The following is a 20626-nucleotide window of genomic DNA, read 5'->3' as shown; positions in this document are numbered from 1 at the left end:
CCTTAAGTTATTCATCTCTGTGTCCACACACTGCTATACTGTAAGGATGGACAAATTCATCTGTTTAGTGAAATTATAAGAGAAAAAAGAGGGAAAAAAAAGGTACTATTTAAGGAGTAGGTCAAGAATCATAAGATTTTAAAGAGACAGGATGGACTGGGTATATGGTACTCACCTACAGTCCCAATATTCAGAAGATGAGGCAGGGGGATCACAGGTTTGAGGCCAACCTGGGCTACATAAGAAGACTGTCTCAAAAACAAATAAAGGGGCTGGAAAGATGACTCAATGGTTAAGATCACTGGCTGCTCTTGCAGAAGACCTGGGTTCTGTTCCAAGCACCCACATGGCAGCTAATAACCGTCCTCAACTCCAGTTCCAGGGGATCCTATGCCCTTTGACCTCCATGGGCATTCCACAACAGGGATGCACTTACATACATGCAAGTAAAACACTCATATAAATAAAATAAAAATAATATGTTTTAATGTATAACTAGTATAAAACATATAAGCCGGGTGTGGTGGCACACACCTTTAATCCCAGCACTCAGGAGGCAGAGGCAGGAGGATCTCTGTGAGTTCAAGGCCAGCCTGGTCTACATAGTGAGTTCCAGGCCAGCTGGGGCTACAGGGAGACCCTGTCTCAGAAAGACCAAAAAAAAAAAAAAAGAAGAAAGTATTATGAAATAAATAAGTAAAGAACAGGATGATTCAATGTGGCCAAAGGATATGAGCTTTGGAGCCAAATATATCAAGGTTCAAGCCCTGGCTCCTCTACTTTCTGTTTGATTTTGATTTAGTTACCTAGCCTCTCTGCCTCCATGTTGTTGTTTATAAAATAGGGATTAAAGCCGGGCGAGGTGGTGCACACCTTTAGTCCCAGCACTCGGGAGGCAGAGGCAGGAGGATCTCGGTGAGTTCAAGGCCAGCCTGGTCTACAAAGTGAGTTCCAGGACAGCTGGGGCTACAGAGAGAACCCTGTCTCAAAAAGACCAAAAAAAAAAAAAAAAAAAAATAGGGATTATAATCTTATCTCATAGAAATGTTAGAGCTATCTGAGGTAAGGCAAGGGGAGTGTGTGGTATTTAGTAATGTGAAGTAAATACGAAGGATTCTTCTTTTTCACACACCAATTTCTCCATATTCCCAAGAAGCCTTTTTAAAAGTTGGCATCAAATGATGTCTCTAAATGTAAACCTTTGTTCACATAGACATTCAAGAATCTTTTTTTTCCATTCAGAAGCAAGACAAAAGAGAAACAGAAATAGTAATATCCTTAATTTATAGTGGCAAAAATCATAAAATGCTTGTTTGCTTTCCTTCCGCTTTGAATCTAATCGGCTGTTACAGCTCAAGCTCACTGATCCCAATGTGCAGATGCTCTGAATCATTTCCATCCCATTCGTTTCATGAGCCTAATGTCTCATCTTTGGCCCATGAGAGCCCTCCTGAAGGATTCTACAGTCATTTTTTAGCCTAACTCTAATATTCCTCAGAGATGTTCAGGCTCATGTTGTGTATTTCATGCCCCAGATCTGAAGGCAGTCATTTCTTTGAAGTCCCTGGTTCTTGCCATGGGAAAGTAGAGTTTGTTTGAGTCGGAGAGAATGGAGCATTCCAGCGAGGCTGCTGTGATCACTTGATGGTACCATTCTGTCATGCCTCCTCCCATCTTCATTCCCATTAGCCTGTGAAATGCAGGCCACAGCTGAACTGCTCAGCATGGGAATGTGGTAAGATCTCAGAGCTTCAGCTTTGCTGATTCCCCAACTTTGTGAGCCCAGGGTGGAGCACTGGGTCACAGCTGAGGCCCTGGCATGATATAAATCCCAAGATCATTCTGGACCATGAAAGGCATCTAGCCATCCCTTTACTTTGAGCCAGATAGCAGCAAAGTCAGAAGAGCCATTGCTTGACTCATTGATTTCAAATCTTCAAGTTAGTCTATATTTAAGCCAGTCAGTAATAGGCTGTACTCAATATCAAAACTAAAAGTAGGGGCTGGAACGATGGCTCAGCAATTAAGAGCACTGACAGCTCTGCAGAGGACCCAGGTTCGGTTCCCAGCATCCACATGGTGGCCAACAACTGTCCATAACTCGAGTTCCAGGGCATCTGATGCCCTCTTCTGATCTCATTGGCACTGGACACAGGTATACCTACTACATTCAGTCAATATACACATACGCATAAAAAAATAGTTTAAATTTTTTTAAAAATAAGTAAATAATAAAAATTTTTAAAAGTAAACTAAAGCTTGGTATGTTGGCACACATCTGTAATTCCAGCACTCAAGCGGTAGAGACAGGAAGATCAGGAGTTCAAGGCTAACCACCTACATGTTAAATTCAAGACCTGCCTGAACTGTATGAGGCACTGCCTTTAAAAAATAAAAATATTGTCCAAACCACTGCCAGCATTAGAAATGCTTCCATTAGGTGAAACTTAGGAAGGCATAAGAGAGCTGATTTGGGACCTGTGCCTTATTTTTTATTTTTATTTTTATTTTATGTGTATAGGTGTATTGCCTGCATGTAGGTAAGTGCACCCATGTCATGCAATGCCCGAGGAGGACAGAAGAGGCTGCTGGATCCCCTGGAATTGTGGTTTGGGTTATGGGCAGTTGTTAGCTGCCATGTGGGTACTGGGATTCGAACCCAGGTCTTCTGCAAGAACAGCCAGTGTTCTTAACCCCTGAGCCATCTCTCCAGCCCTGACCTGTGCTTTCTTCATGAGACCAGAATTTAGCCTTTTCTTGATGTGACTATAGCTTAGTAGCAAAAAGCAGAGTGGATTAAAGAGCTCTTGGCCAGATGATGGACACTTTCTCATTGATCTCTGAGCTGTTCTGGGATGTAGGAAAACTAAGGTGAACAAACTCAAATTTCAGCCCAAGGGTCTGGAGCAAGCTGGAAATATCCAGTCACCTTGCTTAGTTTGGGTGTCTCAGTAATGCTTGATATATAATTCTTTGACGAAAAAATATTTTTTTGTGACATTCTTTAATTTCACAAAAAACTACAATCTCAAATCTATAATGACAAGAAAGGGTGACACGTTGGGCAATGATATTTAATATAACCAGGGGATTATCAATTCTTCCTGGGTTACAGTATGTTTCCAGGGGTATAATGTTTCTGTAGTAAATAACTGGACTCCTGACAAAGGACCAATCAGGAAGGATGCTTTAAAAAAAATAGTACTGGTTGGAGAGATGGCTCAGCTGTTAAGAACACTGGCTGTTCTTGCAGAAGACCCAGTTCGAATCTCAGCACCCACACAGCAGCTAACTGTCCATAACTCCAGTCCCAGGGGATCTGACAGTCTCTTCTGACCAGTGCAGGCATTGCACAACACAGGTTCATGTACCTACATGCAGGCAATACATGCATACACATAAAATAAAAATAATAAAAGAAAAAAAAAGGACTGGAGAGATAGCTCAGTGGTTAAGAACACTGGTTGTCTGGTTGTTCTTGCAGAAGACCCGGGTTTGAATCCCAGCACCCACATGGCAGCTAATAACTGTCCCTAACTCCAGTTCCAGGGGATCCGAACACCTCTTCTCACCTCCTCAGGCATTGCACGACACTGGTGCACTCACCTACATGCAGACTTACATGCAGGCAATACACGCATGCACATAAAATAAAAATAATAAAATATTAAAAATATATATATCAGCCAAGCTACTAAAGAGACAGTTCTATTTTCAGGCCAAGTGACAACATCCAGAAACACTTAGTTGAGTGGGTTTTTAGCCCTGGCCCTCTTCCAGCCATCATCTGGGTTCCTGCTTGTGTGCAGACTAATGTGTGTGTGTCCTTCCTGCCCTCTGAGCACTGCCAAAAGCCCTCCATCTGGCCAGACTGGTGGAACTGAGCAGCAGATCTCATGGGAAGCCTCTTCTGGGTCAGCATTCTTGCAGACACATGTTTGTATGGTACTGATATGCTGGAACCCATTCATTCTTCTCTAGAAGCTCCACACATTCAGAATGACCTTCAGGGTAGCTTTACCTTCCTCAGGGACAGTCTGGAGTCAGGAGCTAAATACTGTCTATGTGTGTCCCTTTTCTTATGGCAAAACTAAACATTTGCAAATAGATGAGAAAAGAGCCTAGATTCCATTTTATTATATATAATGTTTATTATACATCATATATGTGCTCTTAAAAATGAATCAGACTTTACTGTTGTTTTGTTTTTTGAGACAGTCTGACTATGAGGCCAAGCTGGTCTGGAACCTGGAACTCATTATGTAGAGCCTACTGGCCTTAAACTCGCAATCTTCCTCCCTAGAATTGGAATTACAAGCATGTGCTATCATCCCTGGCTCTTTTAATTGAAACAAATGATAGAGCATATACATCATGGTGTTTTGAAATACATATACCTTGTGCAATATCTAAATCAAACTTCTTGTATTACATATTTTTATGGTGAAAATACTTAAAATCTGTCCTCATCAATTTTTACACGTGTACTACGTTAACTTTAGTCACTGTGTGTAAGACAGATCTCTTTAAATTTATTTTTCCTGTCAAACTGGCCAGTGTCTCTCTAACCCCACCCCATCCCTTAGCCCCTGGTAACTGCCGTTTTCTCAGCTCTGTGATGGTAACCCTTTCTGATTATACATACAAGTGAGAGCTTGCAGTAGTTTGTCTTTCTGTGTCTGACTTATGTCATGTAACATAATGTCCTCCAAATCTGTCCTTGTTTTCACAAATGGCATAATTGCTTTTTCTTTTAAGAAAAAGAAAAGGCTTAATAGTATGGTAGTATGCCTTTATGTATACATACCACATTTTTTCTTTGGGGGATTTTGTTTTTTAAAGAGGGTTTCTTGTAGCCCAGGCTGACGTCAAACTTGCTATATAGTGAAAGATGACTGTTCCTGTTTTGTTTCTGTTGCTATGACAAAACAACCCTAACAAAAAGTAACTTAGAGGAAAAAGGGTTTATTTTAGCTAATTCTGTTACAGCCCATCACTGTGGGGAAGTCACAGCAATAGGAGATTGAGGCAGTTGGTCACATCACATCCACAGTCAAGAGCAAAGACAGATGAATCGTGTGTGCACGCGTGCTTGCTTGCGCTCGTCTCACTTTCCCGCTCTTTATACAGTTGAGAACCCCTGCCTAGAGAATAGTGCCATCCTCAGCCGGCTGGTTCTTCCCACCTCAATGCCCATCACTGTGGGGAAGTCACAGCAATAGGAGATTGAGGCAGTTGGTCACATCACATCCACAGTCAAGAGCAAAGACAGATGAATCGTGTGTGCACGCGTGCTTGCTTGCGCTCGTCTCACTTTCCCGCTCTTTTACAGTTGAGACCCCCTGCCTAGAGAATAGTGCCATCCTCAGCCGGCTGGTTCTTCCCACATCAACTAAGACAATCTCCCCAAAGACATGTCCACAGGCCAACCCAATGTAAACCCACCACAGGCGTGTGTGTGTGTGTGTATGTGTGTGTGTGTGTGTGTGTGTGTGTGTGTGTGTGTGCGCTCATAAATAATCATAATCTTTTTATTTTTTATGTGTATGAGTGTATTGCCTACATGTATGTAAGTTCACCTGTGTTGTACAATGGCCAGAGGTCAGAAGTTGTCAGATCCCCTGGAACTGGTGTTTTGGACAGTTGTTAGTCACCATGTAGGTTTTGGGAATTGAACCCGGGTCCTCTGTAAGAGCAGTCAGTGCTCTTAACCTCTGAGCGATCTCACCAGTCCCATAAATAGTCTTTTTTTTTTAAAGCTAACTATCACAATGATTTTGAACTCCTCATCCTCCTGACCCCACCTCCCCTAGTGCTAGGATTATAGTCCTATACCTGCTAAACCATATTTCCGTTTACCATTCTACCCATAGACACAGGCTGGTTCTATATCTTGGCTACTCTAAATGGTGTACAAACAGTGGAATGCTGTTACTTCTTGGATATGCTAATTTCATTTCCTTTGTATGCATGCTCAGTAGTGAGACTGCTGAATCAAATGGTGATTCTGTTTTTAATTTTTTGAAGAAGCTCCATCCATACTGTTTCCCATAATGGCTGCGTTACTTCCCACCCCCACCAGTAGTGTACAAGGGTTCTGGTTTCTCCACACCCAAGCCAAGCCTTCTTATCTTTCCTTTTTCATGATAACCATTCCAGTGAATACAAAGTACTATCTCACTGTGCTGTTATTTTCATGCCCTGGTGACTGTAATGTATTTTTTAACATGCTTTTTAGGTACTTTTATATCAACCTTTGGAGAAATGCCTATTTAGTTGCTGTCTCATTTTTTTATTCAAGTTGTTTTCGTCTTATGCATTTTGGACATTAATCCCTTATTGATATATGATTGCAGTATTATCTTATTCTCTCCATTCTGTCAGCTAGCTCTTCACTGTTGGTGGTTCCTTTGCTGTGTAGAGGCTTTGTAGTTTGATGCCATTCCCCTTGGCTGCTTATATTTGAAGTTATAGTTGAGAGATTTCCTTCTGTGTCTTGTAATGGTTTTACAGTTTTAGGTCTTAGGTTTAAGTCTTTTTTTTTTTTTTTTTTTCCCCAATAGAAGCAGGGTCTCCTGTAGCCCCAGCTGGCCTGGTAGATCAAAATGTCATGTCTCCTCTCAGGGCCAAAGGTGGACTAGGAGGAAGTAGCTTTCTGTTTGTGGGCCTCAAGGAAGCCCTGACAGTGCCACCTTTTAAATCCTGTGGAGAAGCAACTGGGATGTTTCCCTTTCTAGAGTTTGCAGGGAAATGAGAGGTGGGGTCCAAAGATGATTATGCAGGACCAGTCCATCCTCAATGGCTTCCATGGCCGCTAATCCCTATCAAGCTACCTAACATTCTCTCCCCCCTTGTCAATTGAGATCTTAAAATCCAATTCCAAAACTGTTCACCAAAACAGATGGTGGTGTTGGGACTAGAGTTTTGGTCTCACCCTCACGTATAGCATCTAGGAGCTGTATAAAAAGAGAAGATAACAAGAGACCAGCCAGGGTGCAGTGCCTCTAAACCCCTGCTTCCAGCAGGACAAAACTGTAGTTAGAACCAAGGACATTTCCAGCTTCTGGCCAGACAGAAACCAAGGTTTCTTGTCTCTAAAACTACTAGACCAGTTTCTATCTCCTGTTCTCATCAACTGTTAAAACAGTGAAACACAAACTGTTCTTCCTACTGCCTTATGCAGCACTTCATTAAGTGCTCATGACCCCTGTGATGTCAAAGCTGTTTGCCCTCACACCACACAATCCTGCAGATTCTCCAGCAGACAACAGTTAGATGTCCTGTAATTTAAACCTCAATTCTCATACTGTCTACCTGGACAGAGACTCATAACCCCCAGATTAAGGGCTCAACCCCATAAGATTGTTTCCACTTCAGATATCAGGTCTAAGTTTGGACCTCCAGAATTCTGACCAAATAGTCTGTGTATTGAGGGTACCCGTGGTTCTTCCTCAGAGTCCATTAATCTGCTAAAGCAGCTAGTGCAAAAAACTCAGGAAAACACTTCCCTATGTTTCCATTTATCATAAAGGATATTATAAAGAATGATGATGAGTGGCCAGAGATGATGAGATGCAAAGATCAAAATGTGCAGAATGAGGCAGAGGCTCCCCTCCCTCCTTCCAGGGTGGCTTTGGTCTTTCCTGAGACCAGACCCCATCCTGAAGCTACCTGGAAGCCACCAACCACCAGTCAACTCAATGGTGTACAAAAGGCATTCTTATCATCCTGGAGATTCCAAGAATCTCAGGATCTACGTGCCTGGAAATGGGACAAGGGACAAGTATGTATGCCACATTATCACCAACACCACATCGACTTTGTGATTCAATCTAAAAGTCACTGAAAAAAACAAAACAAAAAACCCTGATACCATCCTTTCTTCCAAGACTCATCATTCCTCTTCTCTCCCCTTGCTTCTCCCATCCTGTGATCCTGAATGCCTTCGGGCCATTGATGGGGGAGGGCAGGGAAGTGCAGCAGAGCCGATAATATTATTCTGAGAGCACTGGCTCTGGTGGGATCCTCCAGAGCTGTGCTGGAAGTAGAATTTGCTCTTTCGCTGTATTATACTTCTCTGTAAATGTGTACTTGCAGGAAGGTTCCACTGGAGAAAAACAAAACCAAGTCTATCCTAGTTACTGCTTTTACTGGCTTGCTCCCTTGGCCCCTGCTCAACCTGCTTTCTTATGCAACACAGGCCCACCTGCCCAGGGATGGCACCAGCCACAGTGGGCTGGGCCCTCCCACATCACTCATCAAGAAGATGCCCTTCAGACATGGCCACAGGCCAGTCTAATAGAGGCAATTCCCCAATTGAGGCTCCCTCTACCCAGGTGGGTCAAGTTAACACTAAAGCTATCTAGCACAAAGTCTGAAAATCCACAATACTTGTCTAGTTTCTGGCCAAGTTTTAACTCTTAGGACATCTCTCTAAAACACATGTATGTCCAGCCTTGACTGCCAGCACTCCAGTAGCAGAACCCTTGCTCCTCTTCCTCTGTCATTCTTGTTTGTCCCCATCAGCCTCTCAATATCCAACAAATGTTCTTTGTCCTTGAGTAGGTAGATTCTGATCTTTTAGGTAGGTAAAAATTGATTGATGTCTGACTGGCACTGTTACTTTTCTCTGGTGAGCATTTCAAATGGATAATTTTGGCAGAGATAGTGATTTTTTTTTTTTTTTTTTTTTTTTTTTTTTTTTTTTTTTTTTTTGTCTTTCTTTGAGACAGGGTCTCCTTGGAGCCCCAGCTGGCCTGGTATTCACTATGTAGGCCAGGCTGGCCTTGAATTCACAGAGATCCACCTGCCTCTGCCTTTAGTATGGGACTAAAGGCATGTACCACCATGCCCGGCAAGACAGTGATTTCTTTTAACAAAAGCTAAGCTTTTATTTTGACATCTGATTGATACTGCAAAGTACCTGGTTGGCAGGGTTGTGCCTTAAGACATCTAGCATTCCAAGGCCATGGGGGCATAAATGGCCAACATCATCTGCTGGTGGGCTACCTGCTAGGCAAGGAGACAAGATGGTGACAGATGACAGGTGCCTTGTGGTTGTGTAGTTAGGTACCCCAGATACATGAGAGATTTGGGACCTTCTACTGTGTAAGCAAACTGAAGATGGAAAACTGCTGCCATGTGGACCTTAGTCATCAGATTGGGAAGCCCTGGGGCCTGTTCTGAATGAGCTCCGTGTTCCATGGCCTGTGGGAATTCCTCTCTGCTTTCTATGTAGATTTTTCCTTTGGGAGAGATGGGTTTCTCGCATGACCCTAAACTAACTGGAGGAAGAAAGAGAAGCCACAGAAGCTGGACCTGGTCTGTCTGTGTAGATGGTGGACAAAGCAGGAAAGAAAGCACCATCGAGGACTGGCAAGATGGCTCAGTGGTTAGAGGTGCTTACCACCAAGACTGGAGACGTGGGTTCAGTCCCTGGATCCACATGGTAGACGGAGAGAGCAACTCCTGCTCCACAGTACACTATGTCATGTGTGCTCCTCGCACCACACAAAGTAAAATGTAACAAGAAAGAAAGGAAGGAAGAAAAGAAAGAGAAGGGAGTCCAAAAAAACCAGCCCCTAGCTGATCCTTCCTGTTCCTGACAGGTGAGGTTTGCAGGGTAGATCTGGAAGTGGTCGTTCACCTTTATCCCTTGAAGAAGCAGAGTTTTATGAGTTTGCTTGTATCCAAACAGAATGTTGCACAATATTCTGAGTTAGCTATACACTAATCAAGTCGGTAATCCATGTGTGTGTGACCAGATCTTTTCCTGAGATGACAGAAGACAGACAGTTGTAGCATGTGTGCTCTACTTGTAACTTTTGCCAGTTTATTTCATTCACTTTTTCAATTTTCTTTTTCAGAGCCAGAAGTAACAGGTGTTACTGTAAAACCCCGCTCCTTTTATCTCAGGAATCCAAGTGAAAATGTATTTGAGCAGTTCCCCCTGGAGGAGGATGAGGACAAAAATGAAAGTGCTTTGCCTGAGGGCAGGTCAGTCTCTGCCAATAAAAGCAGTTTTCTTCCTAAACCACCTGCTCCCTACATCTCCAAAGACGCCTCAGGATATCTGACCAGCCCCTGGCTGACGCTCTTCATCCCTTCTGTTTACACCTGCGTGTTCATAGTCAGCCTTCCTTTGAACATCCTGGCCATGGCTGTGTTCATCCTGAAGATGAAGGTCAAGAAGCCTGCCGTGGTGTACATGCTGCACCTGGCCACGGCCGATGTGCTGTTTGTGTCTGTGCTCCCCTTCAAGATCAGCTACTACTTTTCGGGCAGTGATTGGCAGTTCGGGTCTGGAATGTGTCGCTTCACCACTGCAGCATTTTACTGTAATATGTACGCGTCCATCATGCTCATGACTGTCATAAGCATCGACCGGTTCCTGGCAGTGGTGTACCCCATCCAGTCCCTGTCCTGGCGCACTCTGGGCAGAGCTTCCTTCACTTGCCTGGTCATTTGGGCACTGGCCATCATGGGGGTGGTGCCTCTTCTTCTCAAGGAGCAGACCACCCAGGTCCCAGGGCTCAACATCACCACCTGTCACGATGTCCTCAATGAAACTCTGCTCCAAGGCTTCTATGCCTACTATTTTTCAGCCTTCTCTGCGGTCTTCTTTTTTATACCATTGGTCATTTCCACCATCTGCTATGTATCTATTATTCGGTGTCTCAGCTCCTCAACAGTTGCCAACAGGAGCAAGAAATCCCGGGCTTTGTTCCTGTCAGCCACTGTATTCTGCATCTTCATCATCTGCTTTGGCCCCACCAATGTCCTCCTCATTGCACATTACTTATTTCTCTCTGACAGTCCCACCACAGAGGCAGCCTACTTTGCTTACCTCCTCTGCGTCTGTGTGAGCAGCCTGAGCTGCTGCATTGACCCTTTGATTTACTACTATGCTTCCTGCGAGTGCCAGAGGCACCTCTACAGCATCTTGTGCTGCAAAGAAAGTTCGGATCCCAACAGCTACAACAGCAGCGGGCAGCTGATGCCAAATAAAATGGATATCAGCTCTAGTCACCTGAACAACAGCATATACAAAAAGTTGTTAACTTAGGAAAAGGGACTGCTAGTGGGTAACAAAGAAGAAGCTGAAAAAGTAGACCCTGAGGTTGGCCTGTTAGTCCCTGGCAGAAACTATACTGACTTCACCACCTAAAACAACTGTCTGATTTGCATGCCTACCTCTTACAAGAGCCATCAAGCATGTATAGCAATTAATTACCAGAAAAGGTAATAGGAAGAGAGGACAGGGTTTTCCAAGGGAGTGTTGCCAGGGCTACACTAGTAACTGAGTGTCACTTCTTATGTATCTAGGTGACAAATATGTATGTTGCATGCATACACACGTATTATTTGCAGTGCACTATGGAATAGATACTCTGACACCTTGGTTTTTTCCCTTACCAATTATTATGGAAATAATTAATTCTCTGACTTAATGTACAAAGTCTAGGATGATAGAATTTAACACTGAACAACCAAAAATGTCCAATGATAGAGGATTCCATAGTAGTTTAGACTTATACAGCTTTTTCAAATACATATATTTTGAAATTATGTGACAGCAGTGTGTAAGTGATGGAAGGATGAAATAGGGCTGTCTATGTAGGGAAGATCTAGTGCTTTTCATTTTAAACGTATAGTTTAAGAATTATCAAAGCAGGGCTAGGTGTGGTAGTGCACAGCCTTTAATCCCAACACTTGGGAGGCAGAGGCAAGTAGGTCTGTGTGAGAGCAAGGCTAGTCTGGTTTACATAGTGAGTTCCAGGCCAGCTAGGGCTACAGAGAGACCCTGTCTGATTATCAAAACAGGGGCTGAAGAAATGGCTTAGAAGTTAAGAGCACTGGCTGCTCTTGCAGAGGACCCAGGCTCCATTCCCAGCACCCTCATGGTGGCTAAAAAGGGATCCAATCATCCTCTTCTGGCCTCCTTGGGCACTGCACACACCTGGTGTATTTATATATATGCAAGCAAAATATACACATAAAAATAATTTTTTTTAAGTACTTGTAGAGGGACTGGAGAGATGATGGCTCAGCAGTTAAGAGCACTGGCTGCTCTTGCAGAGGACCTGGGTTCAGTTCCCAGCGCCCATATGTTGGCTAACAACCATCTGTAACTCCAGTTCCAGGGGAATCCAATACCCTCTTCTGACCTCCATGAGCATTGCATGACACTTACATACATGCCACCAATGTACTCATGCACATAAAATAAAAAATAAAATATTTTTTAAAAGTACTTATATGGTTGGTGCATGCCTTTGATCCCAGCACTTGGGAGGCAGGGGCAGGTGGATCTCTGTGAGATCAAGGGTAGCCTGGTCTACATAGTGTATTCCAGGCCAGCTGGGGCTACAGGGAGACCTATCTCAAAAAACAAACAAAAAAAACTAAAAAAAGAATTATCAAAGGAATAAAAGGCCATTTTGATATGGGTAGTGTTTTTACATTTCACATACCAAATATGTGAACCAGAACAGCATAAGACCCACCAGGACTGTAGGAGGTCTTTCAAAGCAGCCGACATTGAGAACTGCATACATCCTCCCCCAGTAGAGGATTTGGAGCAGCAGGTTCAGCTAAGCCTCTCAGAGAGCATCAAGACGGGGTCCACCACACCTGTTCCAGTTTCCAGGGATTCCCCAGATTGACAGTGAGTTGACTCTATCCATTAGAAATTGGCAAAACAGGATCTCACATCCTAGGAGGTCATAAGCATGAAAGAAGTCTCTGGATATCATAGGAACAGAAAGAGGGCGTTTTCAGTCCAGTAGCTGTCCTGCAAGGCTGGCTCTTGCATGGACGCATCCATGTGCCTTGGGTATTCTGATGGGTGCTGGCCCTACAGACAGGAGTAAAACTGAATCTTGCCCTCAGTAGGTAGCTGACACTAGGGGTAGAGTGGTGTCAGCAAATAGGCCCTTGTACATACAGGAAGTTTTCAGTGTTGTCACCAAGCATATTTCACACAAGCAAGATATCTAAAGAACTTTAGATATCTGGATTTTGCTTGCAGTAGTTATAACAAGATAAAAACACAATACAAGATGTATATTTTTAAGAACTAAGCCCTTCCGTCTATAATTGTTAGACACTATTTATTTATAAATATCGTCTTAAAAATTACTCAAATGAGGTTTTAAGAAACATTTAGAACTGGGCATGGTGGTACACACCTTTAATCCCAGCACTCGGGAGACAGAGGCAAGTGGATCTCTGTGAGTTCAAGGCCAGCCAGTCTACATAGTGAGACCTTATCCTATCTTTATGCTGTGAGTTCAAGACCAGCCTGGTCTACATAGTGAGCTCCAGGCCAGTTGAGGCTACAGGGAAACCCTGTCTCAAAAAGATCAAAAAAAAAGAAACATTTAGATCCATCTGGTTAAAAAAATAATGGAAGGCCAGACATGGTGGCTCACACCTTTAATCCTAGCACTCGGGAGCAGAAGCAGGTAGATCTCTGTGAGTTCAGGGCCAGCCAGGCTACATAGTGAGACCTTATATCAGAACAAACAAAAAAATGTAAGAAAATGGAATTGAAATTGAAATCTGGTAAAATTATCATGTCTTTTTGATTCACTTTCCCGAAGAGTTAATGAAACTATTCTAAACACATTTTGTTTAATACCACAGTGACTAACAAGCATAGAAAAATCTTCATGGACTTGACAAAGTAATTTGAAAATTAGGTTGAAATACGTTTTATTTCTGATTAAAAAAAAACTATAGTGGCTTCTTAAATAAAAGATGCAAAGTAAATGTTTATTTAAAAGAGTAAAGTATTTCCAAATATTGTAGCATAACTTACATAAAATTAATATAATTATACCGTGAGTAGAAGCTAGCTCAGATTTGATGAACTGTTACCATGTTCATTCATCTAAGTCAGTGATTCGCTATCGTTTATTCAGTCTGTACATATTAAAAAACCTACATCTTAATATGACTGTTATTACTATACTTGTGAAATATTTCACTGTTTATGTGTTCACTCTCTTTAAAAATATGATATAGTCTATATTAATAAACATGAAAATTTGCTTGGTAAGTGTTTGGAATAGATTTTTGTTGTGGACCCTGGCAGAATGGTATATACATATGTATGTACATGTATATAAAGATTTATATTTCATTTTTATGTGTGTGTGTGCCCAAGTATATGTCTGTGTGCCACTTGCATACAGGCAGTTGTGAGCCACTATGTATGTGCTATGAAGCAAACCTGGGTCCTCTGGAAGAGCAGCAAGTGCTCTTAACCACTAAGCCATCTCCCCAGCCCCGGGATGGCATATATTAAGGGTTTAACTGAACAGTGTTTAGTGAGGAGGTGAGTTACAGAAGTCTAGCCAGAAGTAAAGGATCAAGAGATGATGGGAAAGCTCCCCAGAGGCTAATGGTAAGGGAGAGCCATTACCACCCAGGCTGAGGCAGGGCACACTGATTCCTCGGAAGAGGAACATACTGATCTCCCTCCTCATTCCTTGCTGTTGCTTCCCATTGCTCTTCACCTGTGTGGTAACTACAAAGAAACGGGTCATTATGACGTTTCCATACCTGTATCATATTTATCCTTACCTCTCTTCCTCCTGTCCCCTCCCTCATTTCTGGACCCCTCCACAGTCACTCCCTCTTTTACTTTCATGCCCCCCCCCATAAATTTCACATATGAGAAAAATCATTTTCCTTGTCTCAACCACAAAGCCAGAGGCTAAGGAAACCTGGGTGACATGGTTCATAAAGATCAGTTTCCCTGGGCATGGAGAAGGAATCTGGGAGAACAGGTGGGAAGTGGGGGCGGGGGGGGCAGTACAGCATGATTTCTGCCAAAAGCATTCATTGGATAGTTTCCTTCTGTGTTTTGAAACCCTTTGATGGATATAACATTGAAAATACACTCAGACTCCTGACTTCGAAGCATGGTGAATCACATCCACAGTTCTTTCCTAGTGAGAAACACACGTCTGAGCTGGGCACTGAGCATTGTGGTGCAGACCTGTAATTCCAGCACTCAGGATGATAAAGCAGGAGGATTATAGCTCCAAAGCAACCTGGGGGAGAAACAATCCAGAATAGGGAGAGAACACACAAAAGGATCTCACTGTCTCTTCTGCCCATGAGTGACAATCCTGTGCCACATAGCACTCCCTGGGCAAAAGAGAGGACGAGGAACTGAAACCAAAATGGTCTTCAGGCTCTGCAAATGGAAAATCAACAAGTTTTTAGCCCAGCATTTCTGGATTCATAGTCAATGAAAATTTTAACCAAACAAGAATTCTGATAGCATAAAGATTTTTGGGGGGGTGGGGGCAGGGTCTCCCTGTAGCCCCAGGTGGCCTGGAACTTGCTATGTAGACCAGACTGACCTCAAACATAGAGCTCTGCCTGCCTCTGCCTCCCAAGTGCTGGAATTAAAGGCATGTGCCCCCTTATCCAGCTTTGTACTAAGGACTCTTAACATGAATTTTTGGTTTTGAGGCTCTAAATAGAGTAAGTGAATCAGAAGATCACCTCTGACCCTCAGAAATAAGATCCTGCCTCTCTCTAGCCAGAAAGTGACCCTTAACCTCTCCTGGTGTTTACTTTCCGAGGTACATTTGAGCTCAAATAGCGCACTTGAATTTTATTAGCACTGAATGTTTGGTTTTTCCACCACCAACTCAAAAATAGCATTTTTTGAGGAAATGGAACATTTATTTGTCTGTTGAATATGCAGTTGGAAAGTTTTAGATTATACTTCTGAGTTTAAGAAATTAGGAAACAGCACATCCTTAAAGAAGCCTTGAGTTTCAGAAGCGAGTGGAAAATGTTAAACAATGTTTGTGAGCCAGCTCTTTCCATTTCTGAGGCCTGGATCTTCTACACAGAGCTTATTTTCACAAAGAGCCGCATGAAAATTAAGGGAGAAAGCGGGCATGGTGGTGCATGCCTTTGATCCCAGCACTCGGGAGGCAGAGGCAGGTGTGGCTCTCTGCAGCCTGGTCTCCATAGTGAGTTTCAGGACAAGCTGTGGTTATAGGGAGACCCTGTCTCAAAAAAAAAAAAAAAAAAAAAAAAATTAAGGGTGAGGCACAGTCACTGTCATCATTAACACACCTCATGGCAAGCCTTTCAAAGTTAGCAGATCAACTGCCCATTAGAGAAACTGACCTTGGGCTAAAACAACTCTTGTTTTATGAAGGAGGAATAGTAAAGTGAGCTGCAATCTGAGAACAGAGAACTGTCCCAATGTAAGTCATGCTCAGAGACATCTGTGAGCTCACGACTTGAAACATTAAGAAGGTATCTCTGATCTTTCTCAATTGTACAGTGTTTTCCAGAAGCCATATGACTTGGGATAGTGCAATACATTGAATGCAGGAGACAGCAAAACACTTTTAAACTAGGAGCTGGAGAGATGGCTCAGCAGTTAAGAGGACTGCCTGCTCCTGCAGAGGGCTGGGTTCAGTTCCCAGCACCAACATAGAAGCTAACAACCATCCTCAACTCCAGTTCCAGGGAATCCAATGACCTTTTCTGACCTCTGCAGGCATTGCACGACATGGGTGCATTTACATATATGCAGGCAATACACTCATACACATAAAATAATAAATATTTAAAAATACTATTAAACCAGCCACTAAAGAGATTATAAAAATGTAAAAAGAGCCGGGCATGGTGGTGCACACCATTAATCCCAGTACTCCAGAGGCAGAGGCAGGTGAATGTGAGTTCAAGGCCAGCCTGATCTACATAGTGAGTTCCAGGCCAGCTAGGGCTCCAGGGAGACACTCTCAAAACAGACCAAAAAAATAAGTAAAAGTAAAAAGATGCAAGCGTACAACTCTCCTCATTAAATTACAGGTTTGTTAAAATTACATTTATGACAAGCTAGGCGTGGTGGTTGCAAGCCTTTTATCCCAGCATTTAGAAAGCAGAGGCTAGTGGATCTCCATGAGTTTGAGGCCAGCCTCATCTACATAGCAAGTTCCAGGCCAGCTGGAGACCCTGTCTCAAAAAGACAAAAAAAAAAATTACATCCATGACAAATATGATATTTTGTGTCAAAATGGAATGTTCTGGATATTTTCAAATAATTTCAAAAGTTTTCCCATTTTTAATGTCAATGGTGAAATATCATTAGATAAAACTCAGTGATGTCCTGGTAAACTGGGTCTATAGAATAAACCCTGATTTGTAGCATTTGCCAATTCCAGTGGTATAGATAATATTTACATTGCCAATTTCAAGCTTTCAATAATTTTAAGCAGTTGACTTGAAAAGTTCCTGAACATTGAGTTCTTGTGAACATGTACAAGCTGAGCTCAGCACACGGAAGGATAAAATCCACATAAAAGTTCTCTGTGCTCCTCAGTAATTTAAATTATATTGTGTTCTGAACCGAAGAAGCTTGAGAAGTGTTTTTATACAAAATTTCCCAACTTCCCTGCCTTCAAGATGACAGAAAAGCAGGGTATGGTGGCTCACATCTGAATACTGGCACCTGAGAGGCTGAGGCAGGAGGATGAAAAAGAGTTTTGAGCTACCGGAAGAGATCCAGGCCTTCACTAGGCTTCGTAGCCCATGCCTTTAATCTCAGCACTGGGAGGCAGAGGCAGGGGACCCTCTGCGTTTGAGGTCAGTCTGATCTACATAGTAAGTTCTAGTCCAGCCAGGGTAAGCGAAACCTTGTCTCAAAACAGCAACAACAACAACAAAAACAAACAAAAAGAACTCTAGGTCTTCCTGGGTTACAGTGTAAGATCCTGTCTCAACAAAGAGAAAAGAAAGAAAAGAAAAAAGGAGAGGAAAGAAAAGAAAAGGAAAGGAAAGGGGGTGAAGGAAGAGAGGGAAGAAGGAGAGAGGGAGAGAGAGAGAGGAAGGAAGGAAGGGAGGGAGGGAAGAAGGAAGGAGACAGTATAGGGATTGGGAGTCAGGGAGGAGATGAGGGGAAGGAGAAAGGACGAGAAGGAAGAAGAAGGAGGTAGAAAAGAGGAAGGGGAGAAAAAAGGTGAGGGGAAAGAACGGAGGAGGAAGGAAGGAGACAGAGAAACAAGATAATTATGAAGCAAACAAGTGAACAGTTGGTGAACAGCTGCTGGCCACCTACTGGCTTTTTGGCTACCCCACAGCTGACAAGACAGGGTTCTGTGTCTTGAAGCAGTAGAAGCTGATTCAACTCTCCAGGCATGGTATGGCCCATAGTCAGGAGGCTTCTCAGCCACCTGCTGTCTAATGGGAAGAGGAGGTTTTGCTGAGTAAGGTCTCTAGCCACCAGAATGAGGCAGTTTAAAAACTGCAGCCTTCTACCCATGGGGGAGGCATCCTTCAAAAGTGGAAAGCAGGGGGAGGCAGAGGCAGGCGGATCTCTGTGAGTTCAAGGCCAGCCTGGTCTACACAGTGAGTTCTTGGACAGCTGGGGTTACAGGGAGACCCTGTCTCAAAAGGACCAAAAAAAAAAAGGCCAGTGTGGTGGTGCACGCCTTTAATCCCAGCACTTGGGAGGCAGAGGCAGGGGGATCTTTGTGAGTTCAAGGCCAGCCTGGTCTACATAGTGAGTTCCAGGTCAGCTGGGGCTACAAGGAGACCCTGTCTCCAAAAAGACAAAAAAAAAAAAAAAAAAAAAAAAAAATGTGAAAAGCAGGCCAAGTGTGGTGGTACAGACCTACCATCCCGGCCCTTGGATAGCTGAGGCAGAACTGCAGTTCAGGGCCACTTTGGGCTCTATAGCAAGACCCTGTCTCAAAGCAGCAACAGCAAAAATAAGTGAAAAGTCAGTGTTTGAGTCTGTTGTCCTGGGGACAGTGCTGGCCTTAAAACACATAGAAAACCAGAGGTCAGGTTCAGTAGCATCTTAGATTTCAGATAAGATTACACATGTGGAGTGGTTTTTACTCAGGTTGCTGCCTGTTTATTCCTCACGGAAATGACTCATAACCAGTAGGGAGAGTAGCTTTGCAAATTGTATCAACAGTCACCTGGGGTGGGGGTGGGGGTGCAGCCCAGCTGTTTGGCCAACCTAATGACCTCATCGCAAGACCTTTTTTCAGTGTCCTGCTGCACAACCCACCCAGGGATCTGGGAACACCACTGGGAGGGGGGTGAGAGGGGCACTGCCAGTGCTAGGGTACTGTAATGGGCAAGACAGAGGTTTGGTTTTGGTTGTCTTTTGGGTTTGCTTCTTATCCTGAGATGCATACTCTTGAAAGTGGCTGAGCCAATGACTCCCCTCCCCAGAAAAAGAATTAGACAAACACACCCTTTCCATCAGGAGCTACGGGTTTTAGATGCCTGTGTGATTTGTTTTTGCAGCTCTGAGGAACTGAACTTAGAGCCTCAAACATGGTTGGCACGCTCTTTACCTCTGAGTTACATCCCCAACTGGGTTTTTGAATTTTTTTATACCAACACATAATACTTTTAAGAAGCATGGAATCTAAGGACCTCAGATTTAGATAAAGTTTTGGCACTTCTGCCTTATGACAAGAAAGCATTGGAAATTTTAAGTAATTTTTGAGCCCTGGCTACATAAAGAACCCCTAGAGTGCTTCTGAAGAAATGCAGTGCCCCGCCCATACCCAACCACTAAGAGCAAGTCTTTGGGGACAGGGCATGAGCTTCAGGACTGCTCACAAACTCCTCAGGAGATTCTAATATAGAATCCAGGATTGCTACAACTACATTCAACTTACAACTACGTTAAGGAAAATGATGTGGGGGCTGGGCGTATAACTCAGTGGCAGAGCATTTGCCTAGCTTGTGCAGGGCCCTCGGCTCACTCCCCAGTGCTACAAAAAGAAAAAGAAAGTTTTGCTCAACTTTACCCTGCATGCCAATCCTCTGGAGATCTTGTGAAACTGCAGCCTCCACACAGTGGTCCTGAGTAGATGCCCAGCTACATCCTAGGAAATGTTGAAGTTGCTGGTCTTTGACCATACTTCATATACAGCAAGATACTAGCAAGAGCTAGCCAAGGTCAAATTTGGCAAGTTTGGAGGGTCAAGCACCCACAATATTCAATTCTTAAGTCCTTAAGATAATTTTCTGGGCAATTATTTTAGTCCAATAAAATCGAGGCTGCTGTTTTGAGAGAAGGTCTCACTATGTAGTGAAGCCCTGATTCATACTTGTGATCTTCCTGCCTTGGCTTCCCAGGTGCTGGGAATACAGGCATGCACCACCATGCCAGGCTAAATTGGGGCAATTTTTAAAGTAGTGGTAGCATAGGTGTTTAATCCAAGTTTGTTTGAAGTAACATCTTTCTTACTATGAGTTTCCTCCCTTCTTAGATTCTTTTCTAGGGAAAAAAGATAACTTAAAAGGCTTTGATCTCCACACGACATTGGGGGTTTAGAGTGGTGACTGCATTTTTTTAAGAGATAGTGCCCAGCAGATAGCAATGGTGCCTGGTGGCTAGAAAGCAGATGTAGATAGGTATAGATAGATATTTCTCTGGGGCTGGCTAAAAGCCAGCTGAAGGATGTCTCCCCCCGCCCCACCCACCAGTTAGCATCAGCAGCTGCTTCCACAGGATTCCAATGGAGAACATTGCAGACCCTGAGGCAAGTGAGTCAGCCTAGGGATCATTGCCAGAGATTAGTGACTCGGAAAAGCTTGGGAACAACAAAGGTGC

The 20626-nt window shown here is 43.4% G+C and overlaps 1 protein-coding gene across 1 annotated transcript in view; it reads left to right on the top strand.

Annotated features, from left to right (window-relative positions):
• The window catches only part of F2r (coagulation factor II thrombin receptor), a 21180-nt gene extending 9699 nt beyond the window's left edge, over nt 1-11481 (top strand). Inside the window, exon 2 of the mRNA XM_008855996.3 lies at nt 9867-11481. Within this exon, the coding sequence (XP_008854218.1) occupies nt 9867-11065 (1199 nt within the window). The 3' untranslated portion in view covers nt 11066-11481. The remainder of the gene's footprint in view (nt 1-9866) is intronic.
• The last annotated feature ends 9145 nt before the right edge of the window (nt 11482-20626 follow it).

Source organism: Nannospalax galili, unplaced genomic scaffold (assembly GCF_000622305.1).
Source record: "Nannospalax galili isolate Female #2095 unplaced genomic scaffold, S.galili_v1.0 scaffold907, whole genome shotgun sequence".
NCBI lineage: Eukaryota > Metazoa > Chordata > Mammalia > Rodentia > Spalacidae > Nannospalax > Nannospalax galili.
This window is presented reverse-complemented; position numbering and strand designations above follow the sequence as displayed.